Here is a 14,844-nt window from a genome sequence, read left to right on the forward strand (position 1 = left end):
ATTAAAAAGCATATTAAATCCATCTGAATAAAAACATTGTAGAAAAGCAAAATATCCTATTCTAGTAATGGATTTTGAAGAGTATTGCTTTTATCCATCTAGAGCTTTGCTAATAAGCTAACTGCAAAAGATCAAGCTGCTTGCATGTGTTGGGCAATAATAAGCAACTTGAACCACTTTCCAGCACAAACACTATAGGCCTTTGCTTGACTGCTGTGCAGTGACTCCAGGGATTTCAGTGGGAGATAACTGGTCTCTGCAATGCTTCTGTGTGCTTTTGCCAATCAAAGGCATTTACAGTATGTCAAAACAATCAGTGATTACTGCTCTGCAGTTTTAATTCCCTCTTTTTGCAGAATAAAAGAGCTTATTCTTGTGGTTTCAGTGCCCGCATAAGCATCTCTGCATGCTGAAGTAAAGCTTTCTTGTCTGCACTTGCTGGGACCTGATAGGTATTTTTGTATAATACCTTTTTTTTTTGCAGTGTAAAATTCTGTTGGAACATAATGGAGCAGGGTCTGGTCCGAAAGCCACCCTGACAGCCTGGAATTCCTGCTTCTGAGCAGCAGCTTATCCACAGCACAAAGATCTTGTGACAGCCACACAACATGACACCTGCTGTCCCTCCAAGTGGAAGGAGACGCATCTGGGATGACCTTCCGCCTTGATGGGCAGAACTGCCCCTTTCTTGACTGCTGCAATAGTGTAAACCTCCGCAGAAAGCTGCTTTACGTAGACAAGCAGAGAGACAAAGCTCACTGTTTTCTCTGTGTCTCGGAGAGAGACATGTTTCCCATTTTGCAGGCTATGCAGAGCTCTGCGGCGCAGAACACCCAGGAGGGGGTGCAGCTTCCTCTGGTTCTGCACCAGCCCTCCCAGGAAGCTCTGCTGCCTGTCTGGAATATGCCACGTTATCCCACAGGCAGGCACAGGGCTGATTTGTGCTTCTGGGAGCCACTGTTGTTCTCAGAGGACAGCTCTGCCCTGTCCTCCCTGCAGGGCTACGGCTCTGCAGCTCCAGTGCAACCCACCCAGCCAGTGCCGCTCTCCCCAGGGTCCCTAACCTCATGGCAACTGGGAAGGAGGTGTTGCAGAATGAGTACTGCCAAACCCAGCCTGTGAGAGCCAGTTGGAAATACTACCTCAGAAGTCAGCAATTACTCAGCACCACTGAGAGCAAAATATTCAGGCTGTATGTACATCCCAGCCTGTAAACTAGAATGTAAGGAGACAGATTTCTTGCTTGGACATCGGTAGTCCCTAGCAACACCATTTGATAAAGCCCTGGTCTGGTTTGAGCGGTCCAGGCTGAATTTTCTGTTCAGTGTTCCTGACCCTAGAAGCCTGGCATTTGTTTACAAAAAAAAAAAAAAAAAAAAAAAAAAGCACAGTTATGTCTTTAGAGCTTTGCTGCTTGGTTGGCAAACAAATGCTGGGAAGTGCAGCTCTGCTGAGGTTGTGCAAAAAGAAAGCAATTGTTATTCATTAAGCAGATGACAGCAACAGGAGCAAAGGGGATAAAACTCTAAATCTGAAACCACCTGCTTTAATTTTAGCCATAATTGAAGCGGCTGCTCATGATGCTGCTGATGCACGTATCAGATTTGCACGCCATGCGCTGCCTTGCTGATTTCTGTGGCAGCAAGCTCCAGCCCGCTGTCTGCTCTGGTTCAGGAGGGGAAGGATCTCCTGTTTGATTGCAGGTTATAATGGGCACTTTAGGATCTGTTTGTTTCCTTCCAGGAGCAAAATGCAATCGCAGTCTGGCTCTCTGATAGACAAATGCTTTAGTCATTAGTGAGGTTTCTGTGACTACAGCACTGTGTCCTAGTATGGGTGCACTTATCTCTTTTGTTCCTGGTTCGAAGCAGTGATGCTTTTCTCGCTCTTGTGCTCACGCGCTTGCTCTCTTTCTCTCCCTCCCTCTTCTCTGCCTTTGATCTTGCTGATACGGGGAAAAACATCAGATCCAAATTTTCAGCATATTTAACCAAACCATCTTGTAGGATGGCAATAAATGGTGGCTGAGTGCAGCAGCAGGGGGCTGCAGTATGCTTGCTTGTACTGCTTGCTTTCTGTTAATACAAAACAGCAGCAATTGTCAAGGAGCGCTGGGGTTGTTCTGCAGCTAAATAAGCACTCAGGGGCTCAGCATTCACAGAAGGCTACGGTGGTTTTGCTGGGAACAGGTGGACTGTGCAAAGCCCTTCTCTTGTGGTTTCTAATGCAAAGAATTGCGTGAAGCAGGTAAAAAGGGAAGAGATCTTTGCTAATGGCAGAGGTCTCATCCTTCACTAAATTCCCTAGAGTTTTTGCCACGGAGTTAAATGGCCCTAAGATAATGTTGTCACATCATATTCAACCTCCTTACAGTACTAGCACAGAAGCCTGTGAGCTGGGGAGCTCACAGCAAAACCAGTGAAGGCAGGAAAAGTCTTGCCCTGAGCTCCACGGGGTAATGTTCGAGTGGGAGCATTAACGGTCTATCCTTGAACTGCTTAGTGCAGATTTGTACTGCATGTGTTTGTACGTGCATGCCAACTTTCAAAAGCTATGAAAAGCTTTTTTATGGTTTTCTGTGATGATATATAGTCAGGAGGATACTCCGATGAATAAAGAAATATGCCACGAAATGGGGAGCAGGTGAGCTGCGTGAGAGATGTGCGTGCTGTCCTTTGTCAGTTCGGTGCTGCTCCTCAGCTAACAGTATGAAGTGCTGGGAATATGACATGAGGCTTAACTCCACTTGGAATGTTGCTTAGGAGAAGATCCTCACTGCTTTGGAGCATAGCACGTCGTGTGATGTAAGATCCCGTTCTGATCAGTGTTCCCTGCTAAGCATGTCTTCATTCCTCTGCTTTACTGATCATTTACAGCTGTTCTCTTTATTTCATGAGAAATTCTTAAAGGGCTGAGACAGTCACTGGACTGTGCTGTTCTGTAATGCAGCCCAGAGCCAGCGCTGCGTTTCAAGCAGCCAAATGAGATTCACACTCAAGTCCCAGCTGACATTGTTCGTCTCAGTCGCGGGAGTCCACATTTCTGGGGTCTAGTCTCTGGACATCTTCCTTGTCATAGTGAGGAGGAGGATGGCTGTGGCATCCAGACAGTTGAGGTGTATTACCCCCGTACTTGGTAAACTGCCAGCACAGCCTTTTTTGTTCTGACACATAGATACTTCCATCTTTAAGGAGGCATAAAATGTGTTGCAGAGAGGGACGTGCTATCTCCCTGACTGGCTATTAGTTTGTAAAGTGAGCTGCAGTGTTTGTGCTCTGCAGTCTTTTTATCATTGTTATAGTCTAATACTTGTATTTAAATCATAAATTAGTGAGCAAATAACCACATTATGGGCACTTCTTTAAGAACAAATGGTTAATGTCAGAAAATAATGAGTTCTAAAAAAATATCTTTGGCAGTCTTTCCTCTGTGTATTCCTAGTGACGAAGGGGACACCGAACAGCCTGTCATGTCGTTTCAGTTCCTTCTTGCACGCAGCTGTGCCAAAAGTGAATGCACGCTCCCATGGTCCACCAGTGTGTTTCTTCCTTCTGTGTGCATTTAAAGATAGATTCTCCTTTTATTTAGCAATCCATTAGCTTTGTTAAGTAAAAGAAGTTGGGTAATTGCTGTGCCCACAAGGCGTGTGACACCTCTGACCATCACGGACCGTGCTGGGCAGTGAGCGCACGGTGACACATGGCCTGGCGTGTCGGAGCCCCACCACACACACCCCTGAGTTGTGCTGCAGGAAAAAGACAGGGAATGGTTTGGAAGTGCTCTTATATCCCCTGATTTTGGCGTAGCTTCAGAGAATGCTCCACTTAGACCTTTTGCAAAAAGGAGTCTTACGATGTTACAGCTCCACGTGGGGCTCTGTTTTCTCTGTCCCCAATGGGTGTCCTTGGAGAAAGGCCAACAGGACTTGAATTCTTATAAAAGCTCGTACTCCTTTGAGAGCTCTGGAGCCAGCAGATGCTTTACAGTGAAAGAGAACATCCTTTGAAAACAATCTGGTGTTTATTAATCAACAAGAATTCAGTGTTTGGGGTCCATCGGCAGGAAAAGAGAAGGAAAGCACATGTGGGCCTGGCCTCCTGAGTGAAAACATGCAGGTTCCATCCCCGTGCTCTGCTGAGGAGCTGATTTCCTATGGCATTGGGATGTCAGCACTTTGCTCTCAGTTCCAGTGACATTTGGCAGGACTCAATACGCCCATGTTGAGACTGAGTTGCCTAAGACCCCGGCAACAAGCCATTCACCTGGTGGCTGGTGTTGCCCCGTAGACATCTAGATTCATTAGGCTCCCTCTAGGCTGGAGAATTCTCTGGACACTTAATTTTAGACACCCACATATGCTCAGAAGTGCCATTTCTGGGAAGGCAGGCACTTAGATCTTATTTAAAGCTGTTCTGTGTTTCTGGTTTATGTGGGTAGGCACCTGGAGTCTGTTATTTCTGTTGCAGAGAACTGAAAAATTAGATATGGACAAGACTAAGTCACGGGCCTCGCGACCACCGCTCGCACCCAGAAGATGGGGTCTAGGCACTGCTCAGCCTGAGGGCTTTGTCCCAGTCCTGGCGGTATCTCAGGAGAGCACCCTCACCACCCTCCCTTAGCTGCTCTGCAGCTGTATCTTGAGAAATAGGAGGCCAGGAATAAAATGGGAAAGAAGAGATGGAGTACAGAGGGGAGTGGTGACCAAAAGCAATTATTAGGATGCTGCAGGGGAAGGAGAGCCCTTTTTACAGAGAGCTTTTTTACACTGCATACCCCCATCACCACCAGGAACCACCGGTGGGAGATTGTCCAGTTTTCCAGCTGCAGAGTCTCAGAGATCCCGTCTGTTGCCCATTTGTTGCAGAAGCCATTTAGGTGGGTGGGTGGGACAGACAGGATTACTCTCTAGGCTTCGGTGCCTTTGATGAGGCGGCATCTGAAGTTAACACTTGAATTAAGCAGACTTGATTTTATTGCCTTTGTGTAGTATAATGCCCATTAAAATCATTAAAACTTTTTGTCTGCTCCTTGCTCTTCTGTCCTCCCCCTGCAGTGTTTCTGTCGTGTGCTGACTTTGTGTGACCTGCCTGCCTGACAGTGGGACCTCCCAGGGCTGCGGGGTACCTGCATTAGCACTTCCATGGCTTGGTGGGGATTCCTGGACAAGGGACACCGTATTTAGGAATAATCCTTTTTTCATTTCTGTCTCACAGATTGATGAACTCCCTGAAGGAGCCGTGAAGCCTCCAGCAAATAAATACCCCATCTTCTTTTTCGGGACTCATGAAACGTAAGTGAATGAACGTGATCTTTTCCTTTGAAAATGTCTTCTTCCACTGCAGCTAACATCATCACCACTAATTTTATTGGAACAAATCCTGACTGAAGCCATTGGGGGCCTAGAGAATAGGTCCTACGAGACCAACCCCTTTGTATTAACACATGGAAGTGAAACCTGGAAGTAAGGTGGGAACAGTGCTGCATGGATGGTATACCATGTTCAAAGCATAAATAATTTTGTACTTACATGTACATGATTGCAGAGATCAGGCTGCTGTATTTGGACATGTTTAGGTTCGTGTCCTGTGTGAGAACTCGCTTGGTAGTTTGTAAAATGAAAGGAAGCAGACCCCGGAGTCTCACACAGTCCTCACATAGCTTTAAAATAAATGCATTCCTGTGAGATTTGTGCTGGGGATCTTGTAGGATGGAGCTCTCAGGAGTGATAGAAGAACTGAGCCAGCTGAGCTCATAGGGAAAGAAAGGGTAAGTTAGGTCTGATAGGAATTGCTACAATGTACAGAGTTTCAATATTACAATGTACATGTCTCTATTTTAAACTATGTCTGACATAGTTAAAAAAAAATAATCACAGTTTCCATTTTGCATGAAATGTTTACATTTTAAAACTTTTCCTTCCCTACTTGCAGGGAACTTGTTTTCTAGAATTTCTTAAAAAATGGGAAAATGAAAAAATTACATTCTGATGATGTCTTAAATTCAATTTTAGAAGTTTGAAGCTTTATTAAAAATGTATTGGGTTTTTTTGAACTTTAGCATTATTCCAGAACATAATAAGCCCCATAGCTCATACATCACATTTTATTTTAAAAACCTTTAAAGACAGTTTCTGCCTAATAAAGATCAAAATAGCCTCTCATTAGTTAAAATATTTCTTCCTATTGCTGTAGTGAAGCAACCTGATATTTTGATATACTGTGATCTGCTACTACTGTCACAAAATAATCTAAAAAGAATAAATTTGAAATAAACTTACTGTACTTTAAAATCAGAACTCAAAATGTAAGGTTTTTTTTAATGGAAACATTTTTCTTGAGAAACATTTTGAGAAAAAAACTCTGACCACTTTTATTCTGAAATGAATGAAACCCAAACTGCCAAACTCTTTTCCTTTGAATCTTGTTAGCCCATGATCTGACTTAACATCTGAAACAAGGAAACAGTTTGTAGTTACTACCTTAATAATTTAAAAAGCATAACTGTTAAAAATGAAGTGTAGATTGCAGCGCCTTAGTTTTATAGCAGAGCAGTGGAAACTGCTATAATCTCCCAGCAGCAATGAACATATTTCAAAGATGTAGACAATTTTTCAGTGTTTACTGTACATAAAAGGCTGTAGAAACATTTCTGTACATTACTGTTAAGCTAGATTAAGGTAGCTCATGGTAAGTTTCATGTAGTTTTCCTTTGTTATTTGTATTAGCACTGCTTGTATGTATTTTTGGCAACAAGGAGACATCTAGTATTAGCAAAAGCATAGATAAGATAATTTATTCAAATCCCTTGCTCTGTTGTAGCCTTTAATATTAACAAGACACCTGTTAGTTTGGAAATCACTGTTTGGCTTTCAGGTAGAAGTGTATTCTTGGTTTTGTAATTATGTAATTGAGATATTTCTCAATGAGACAGCTGAGTGTGGATACCCATTCTGTCTCCTGTGCAGTTAAAAGGAAGCTCTCTCCTTAGAGACTTGTCATCTGATGCCTTTAGCCACCAGTTGGCTCTGTACTGGCAAACTTCTTGGCCAGTGGGATGATTTAAGTGAATGAAACTTTGTACATCCATGCATGCTGGGAAAAATCAGGGCATAAATCAGGCATTAATCTGAAATAATGTTGACAGCAAGGAAGAAATATGATCCTGTGATTAAGGTATTGGACTGAGACTGGAGAGAGCTGGGTTTCCCTCTGTGCTCTGCTATCAGTTTGATTTTTGACCTGGGGCAAATTTCTGTGCCTCAGAAGCCCATCTGCAAAAAAGGGCTACTTCCCAACTGTGTGGCGATGTTACGAGAATAAATGTGTTGTAAATAGTGGAGCTCTGCAATCCCGTGGTAATGGAGACTGTAGAGTTAACATTAATTGCAAAGATCATCAGGAAAGTAGGACAGTGATTATAGTGAAGGACGCTGTGACTTGCTCAGCTCCAGTCACTAGTGACAAGAATCTTCCATGTGGGAATGAGGGGGGGTTTCTCCCTTCACTGTTTTTAATTTAACTTAGAATTAGCCATCCCAGTACTGTGATACAGAGCAAAGTAAACGCACTGGATATAGATACCCAGTGAAAAGGAAATTATGCTTTCTGCAGTTTTATATAAGAAGTTAGAGTTTTACTGTAAAGTATGTAGAAAAAGCAGGATAAATCACCACTCTTCTCTTTTTTTTTTTTTTTTTTTTGTAATTATTTTTCCCTGCATTGTTGTGCCTGTGCCTGAAATTAGTTGGCCCATTGCAGAGCTGACTTATGCAGCAGCAGAGCACAAAATCCCTCCTTTGCTGTGCTGTCTAAAAAACAATTTGGCCACAAGCACCCTGTGTGTCTCATTGTTTCCTTGTATTACTCATCTGCCTATATTCACCCATTGTTTCTTGTCTTATATGAAATTATAAGATTTTTGGGACAGAGCATTTTCATTGTGTTTGCACAGAACCTAGCATGCGGGGGCTTATTCCAAGAAACAAGCTGCCAGGTTTACTGGCAGTATAGATAATAATAAATGCCACAGCTTTTTCTGTCCAGTAGTACAGGGGATAAGTGTTGGCTCATGGGTTCTAGGCACTCCTTGCATGCTTTAACTTTTCGTACGGTATTTTTAGGGCTTTCTGGATTTGTAACACATTGGATTGGAAGTTTGGTCCCTTGCTATCGCAGGCAATACATCATAAAATCCCTTCCATAAACTGTTCAAGTGCCAGTTCCCAGCAGTAGTTAATCAATAAGACTCATTTTAGTTGTTTCTAGAGAGACCCAGCACGATTTTGCAGCTTCTAACATGGGGATGGTGAGCCAGTCCATAAAATGAGACTCACAGCAGTAACTCAAAGCCAGTGAGTTAAATAAATAAATAAACAAGCAAATAAAAAAACCTGAAAGGAAATTATGGAATGAGCAGAGGAATAGGGAAAAAATTTGCACTGCTAATGTCTGGTTTTTTTGAAGAGGAGGAATTTAAGCCCTTTTTAAATGTTACCTTTGTTAAAATGCAGTGCGTTCCTGGGGCCCAAAGACCTTTTCCCATATAAAGAATATAAAGATAAGTTTGGAAAGTCGAACAAGCGAAAAGGATTTAATGAAGGCCTGTGGGAAATAGAAAACAACCCTGGAGTAAAGTTTACTGGATATCAGGTAAATTACTTTCACTTCTATTCCTCCTTGTCTTTCTTGTTTTCTTCTTTGAAGACGTCTTGTCATTGTAAACATTGTATGAGGGATGTGGAAGGTCCTGGGTTTGGTGGAGCTAGAAGGTTTCACAGCTTTTGTAACTGTGTAATGTAGAGACAACTGTGGTCTTGCACTCTGTGACAAATTGAACTCTAATCATGCTGCAAAGCCCTTTGCTTTCTATGATATTCTGGGGTGGTGAAGTGGAAAATTCTGCAGCAGATTTAGATGAATTAAAAATGGAAGGTTTTATTTACTACAGAATAAACATGAATACTTTCTGACTTCTTCTTTCTGTTGTTTATTTTTATATTAGGTTCAGTGTATTTTACACAGACCTTAAGGTCACTGCACTTTTGATTTTTACGTTGGTAATGTCTAACACGTAGGACACCAATGCCAAAGTTGTGAGGGGCGAGAAGGTGGAGGTTTGGGCTGCTGATACGAGATAGTAGCTGCTGTACAACAGCTCTTCCTGTTGGATGTCTGGAGTGAAAAGTCAGTGAAGGTAGAGGGGGAGAAGAGCTGGTGGGCTGTATAAAACCGAAGAACTTATCTCATTAAAAAAATGTGGTCCTTTAAAAGCAGAAATCACCTCCAAAAGAAGGCAAACACCTATTACATTATTAGCACAATACCTTACACATCAGAGATACGGACCACCTGCAGACAAGCTGCTGCCCCTCTCAGTTCCTGTTTCATATTTTCAGCCCTGCAGATGTTTTGCATACTCTTGGGGATTTAAAAAAAAATGAGTGAATAGTCTGTGGGAGATGGACTGTCAAAGAGATCTCAGCCTTCTGGTCAGTGTTTGCTTTCTCCTGACACAGAGATCTGGCCCTTTGGGGGGTTTGTAACAGACATCTTCTCTCCTGAATGCGTCTCTCGTATTGTAGACAAAGTCTAGAAGTTTCCATAGTTTTGCCCAAAGCAGAACATCCGAGGTCTCTCCACTGAGCAACTTTGTTCTCTGGCAAACACATTTTTGTTATTGGATCTTCTGCGTCTGTGTAAACCTTTCAGAATGTGCTATCCCAGAATCTGCATCTGATAACTGTTTTCAACTGGTGACTGAGAAAATTGCCTTTACAGCCCTTTTTCTTGATAATTGCCATAACCTGAGCTCTTCCTGACTATAGTGATTAAAGTGTAAGCTGTCTGTTACCAGTATTTCTATCTTCAATACAGAACAAAAAATATGTAATAGATTGTAGCGATTTTTTTCATTTATGTTGTTATTGTTATTTTTATTGTTATTTTAAAGGCAATTCAGCAACAGAGCTCATCAGAAACTGAAGGAGAAGGAGGAAATACAGCAGATGCCAGCAGCGAGGAGGAAGGTGATCGGGTAGAAGAGGATGGAAAAGGAAAAAGAAAGAATGAAAAAGCAGGCTCAAAACGGAAAAAATCCTACACTTCAAAGGTTATCTTCTGAGTTTTTCCATTGTCACCCATGTGCATTTATAATTAGAATACTGTCCATCTCATGGCAATCTGTTCTTCCTTCTTTAGCGTTTTGATTCCGGTACCATAATAGTGGTGATCAAACAGGCAAAGGGAAGTGCTCTTGCTTTTGTAGACAGCCTTGGTGAGACAGCAGTTGAAATACTCTGCCCTGTTCTAGCACCCACACTTTGAGAAGGAGCTGAAAGTAGGGGAAGGAGTTCAGAAGGGCTGGAAAGAAAATCCGTACACAGATGGATTGATAGGTTTGATCATCTTAGATAGGTATTTCCCCATGAAGAGCAAAAAAAAGCCTTAGGAGTGTGCCTCCTAGGAGACAAGAGGTCAGGTTTAGTTCCTGTCTGGAAGAATTCAAACCTCCCTCTCCTGTCTCCAGTGTGAGTGCCCCAGATGCTGTGCTAAAAGATATGGTAGAGTCAGATGTGCTCAGCTGCGCCTGCTGTAGCTGAGCGTAAAATACTCCAGTACAGGATACAGAATGGGAGGGAGGAAGAACTGATTCGTTAAGCAGAGAGCAGGACCCTCAGTTTGTGGATAAAAGACATGCATTGTAGTACCTACCTGCCCTGAGAATACCTAAGTAACAGCGTAGATGAGGAAGCTAAGAGTGATGTGTCTCAGACTGCCTCACAATGGCTGGGGAATGTAATCACCTGCGTGGTGACAACTTGGGGTTCAGATACGCTTCTCACTTGTTACCTGGGTGAAAGGGAGCAACATTATAGTCACCTCGTCCAGCTCTGTGCATGCCTCCAGTTCTGTACTTTGCTTAAAAAATTATGGGAATTGTGGCAGAGTCACAGTCATTCACATTCATGTTATTCTTCTCTGAAAGTGAAAACTAAATGAAATGAGATGTAACAAGCAAACAATCTGATCCAGGCTCAGTTTGGGGGAGAGCAGGAATTTTCGTGGTTCATCTGCTGAACAAAATGTATTAAGTAATTTCACCCCCTTTGTGTGTTTTACATTAGGAATTCAGGTCTGGTCTGCCATCTTCTTTCCAGAAGACTCTGGGCAAACAGAGGATTAGGAAAATGGTGGCTTAATGCCACAATTTATCCTTTTGTACTGTAGAATTGCATAACATAAAGGGAGCAGAAAAGATGTATTGGTTCCACATGGCTTTAATGTTAATATATTAAAGCTGACAGTACTAAAACAAGTATGGAAAGCAGCTCTGCTAATGTTATTCTCATTTTACATCTCTGTGTTTAATCAAAACTTTTGTCAAGCCGGCACCATGTGTTTCATTACCTAACAAAACCTACAGGTGACCCAACAGTAATACCCATCTCCTATTACTGTGTCTATCTGAGAGTCAGTTGTGCTGCCAGTCTGTGTTGAACACAGAATTTCTCCTTTTGCTTTATTGATGGCAGTAACTCCAACTACTTCACCTGAAAAATGCTTTTCACCCCACATATCCTGCACAATATTCACCTGGAACAGGGAACCATATGGTCAGACATCATTCCACATGCATTTCAAATGTGTCTTTGTATGACTGAAGCTCAGTTTTTACTTTTAACTTTGTTGTTGATCATTTCAGAAATCCTCCAAGCAGTCACGGAAATCTCCTGGAGATGAAGATGATAAGGACTGCAAAGAGGAAGAAAATAAGAGCAGCTCTGATGCTGGGGACGCAGGCAATGACACAAGAAACACTTCTTCAGATTTGCAGAAAACCAGTGAAGGGGTAATCTTCTGCTAATGTCATTCACTTCCCATGCAGTTTGCTAGCAGGGATTTTGCAGCTAGAGGTGAAAGGCATTGCAGTGAGCTGTGCATACCATGTGTGATCTTTTTACGTTGCATTTCAGTGCTCCAGATGTCTAGAACAGAAACATGGGACTCGTCCCTGCACTGGTACAAATTTTACTCTAGAGGAACAACTGAATGGGAAAAGATACTATAAGCATTATTTTTGTTCCAACACTTGCATGGATGTCAGCTGAGAGGAACTGCTGAAAACCATGAGCTGGAATGATGCAAAACTGATGTGAGAGCGGAATCAGACTGTTTGCATAACGCATTTTGGCTCACTGAACAGTGGAAGCCTGCTTATCCTTTCACACTTGTTTAAAATTTGTGCAGTCCCACTGACTTCCTTGCAAGGGAGTTCAGGAGGGTTCATGTGCACATTGCGGACTCGGCATCCCGTGGGTTTCGTGGCAGATTCTGCCTTGGGATAGGACCTTCCAAGGAGGGGAGGTACAGTCTGCTCCAGAGCAGCTTCATACGATCTCCTTGTATGATTGTGTCAGTCGTGTTCGTATCAGTATTATTTTATTGTGACCACAACAACAGAGAGGAAGGCTGCTGAGCAGGGGAATTAGCATGGGAATCGGTTACTCATCAGCCACCTTTAACAACCGCTACTATTTCGGAGCCTTAGGAGCAGCGCAAGCCTCCCTGCTCCGGCACTTAGAGCTCCGGCTCAGAACCAGTTCCTGTGCGGCTCCTCTGCCAGGGCTCTGCCACGTGTCCAGCAGCCGGGCTGGGCTCTCAGAGGAGCTGCGGAGTGACATGAATCCCCAGGTGTGAGAGGAAGCCAGCCAGCACAGGCTCTCAGCTGACATTGCCGAGGTGCCTTAGCACCCAGCTGCGCGCTCGGCCTCAGCCCTTTCTCACCTCTGGGGAGCTGCTGTCTGGCGCTTAAAGGCTCCTCCCCGAGCTTCCTTTCCCCGTGTCTCTCTGCAGTGCAGTGCATGTGTTCTGTGGCTCCTCGCCTTATAAAGACTTTGATACATGGCTTGCAGGGTCAGGAAGATAAAGTGCCCTGAGCCTCTCCCGTTCACTCTGAACAAGCCGCTGGCCTGAGCCAGAGACTGAAGCAAGGAGACACGATGCCCGGCTGTGCCTTCCCAGCACCGCACCCACAGAATTCCAGTCTGGGGCTGATGTGTGGGAAGTGCATAGCCAATGCGTTGCCCACGTTGTGGTTAGTGAGCCCTGTGACACTTTCATGTCTTCAGATAGGTACTTGAGTGAGAAAACTGGCCATGAGGTCTGTCTGAGGTGGCAAGAGGTGCAGGAGGGCCTGCTTTGTTTCCTGTGTTTGTAGCAGTGATGGGGGATGTGCCTGTGAACCTAAGGGATGTTCTCCGTGTCAGGTCCAAACACTTACTGAGTTAGGTCCATCACAGACTAAGTGGCTAAAATGTCCCTCACATAGGATGTTGGCTTTGTGGCTGGTGACATTCATATAGCTCTTCCTTCTGTGTATGACATGCTTGTAACCCCTCGGAGCTAGACTCCAACATCACGGTGTTCTTCAGTGTTTTCAGGATTGCAGATATTTTAGCCGCTGTGCTGACATACCATCAGAAGTTTGTGTCTTTCCTGCCAGCACCAGCTCCACAGACATACTCACAGTTAACATTGTCATACCCACGTGAGGAGCTAGCTGTGCTCTGATGTCTGCAACCCCAGCACTCGGGCTTGACCTCACACTTCACGACTAGTCCTTAACTACATCTTGGATGCTTTTAACATGATGGGAAAGGTGGAGTTTTAGCAGCATGTAATAGAGACAGAGAGATGGTTTTAAGGACAGCTTGAGATAAAAGCACAGATAAGTTTGGCGAAATTCACATTCTCATCCAGATATTTCACCTTGGGCATTTCTGCCACAAACTCAGCATTTCAGCATGTAAATCCTCTCCAGCGTTTCTTTGGAGATTTTGTCAGTGGTGCAATTCTCTGGTAGGACCAGGAGGGGACACTCCATCTCCTGGCATTCACAAAGCCAGACCGGGTGTCTTTTTAGATGGTATGCCTTCATCACACACAGGGCACTCAGGGAAGATTTTTTTTTTTCCAGTTAGTGTTAAACAGCCCGTCACACAGTGTTAGCCTGGCCTGACCTCCCGGGGTACCGGGCCGGCTGTCCTGCAGCCGTGCTCTGCTGGACATCCATACTGGGAGTCTGCTGGAGGGTGCTGAGCTCCTCCCGCTCGCACACTTGGACTTCTCTTGTATAGACAGGAAGGTGGAAAAAGACCAACACGTGCATGTTTCATTCCCCTGGTTTTGCCACCCTGACCAACTGCTTAAAAGATGCCCGGCAGCGGAGGCTGGGGGGCTGGGGAAGTGCTCCCAGGGGCTGCATCCTGGAGAGCCTTTGGCTCCTGTGCTACTCACCTCCCTGGTCTCTGACCATGCAAGAGTTGCCTAAGGACACAAGCAGCTTTTCTCTTAATAATACTGATAATGATGAGGCAGTGATTCTGTTTCATAACGCCTGGACTGCAGGCTGAAGACACAACCCCCCTCTCCAGACCAGAGGGGACTTTGCCTTTTAATCACACTCTTACCCTCACATTATGGGGATCATCTTGAAGGGTTAACGGCTGAAGCCAAATGATTGCAGGAGCATCTTCACCTATATCTTTTAATGAAATTTCTAACCTCCAGGTGGTAGAGGAAAGCTTGGAAATGTGAAGTGATGGCTTCCTAAAGACTCAAAACCCAGAGCAAATAAAAGTACTTCCAAAGCTATGATATTTTTTCAGCCAATTTCATACTGTTCAAGGGCTCAACTTGTGGGGGTTTTTTTTTATCCCTGGGGTTGACAAAACTGCTTTCTTTTCTTATCTCCATCCCTTAGTTTCTCAACTATTCTCAGGGACTACAGACACTGAACAGAAGAGACATTAGCTTCCTCAGACTCAGCCACAGCTCATAGTTGTGT

General features: G+C 43.9%; 1 protein-coding gene across 1 annotated transcript in view; it reads left to right on the forward strand.

Annotated features, from left to right (window-relative positions):
* Nucleotides 1-5,213: 5,213 nt before the first annotated feature.
* The window catches only part of LOC104461178 (hepatoma-derived growth factor-related protein 3), a gene marked incomplete at its 5' end in the record, with an annotated part of 14,691 nt that continues 5,060 nt past the window's right edge, over nucleotides 5,214-14,844 (forward strand). Inside the window, 4 exons of the mRNA XM_010072661.1 lie at nucleotides 5,214-5,290; nucleotides 8,510-8,648; nucleotides 9,949-10,107; nucleotides 11,701-11,847. Of these exons, the coding sequence (XP_010070963.1) occupies nucleotides 5,214-5,290; nucleotides 8,510-8,648; nucleotides 9,949-10,107; nucleotides 11,701-11,847 (522 nt within the window). The remainder of the gene's footprint in view (nucleotides 5,291-8,509; nucleotides 8,649-9,948; nucleotides 10,108-11,700; nucleotides 11,848-14,844) is intronic.

Source organism: Pterocles gutturalis, unplaced genomic scaffold, assembly GCF_000699245.1.
Source record: "Pterocles gutturalis isolate BGI_N339 unplaced genomic scaffold, ASM69924v1 scaffold23232, whole genome shotgun sequence".
NCBI lineage: Eukaryota > Metazoa > Chordata > Aves > Pterocliformes > Pteroclidae > Pterocles > Pterocles gutturalis.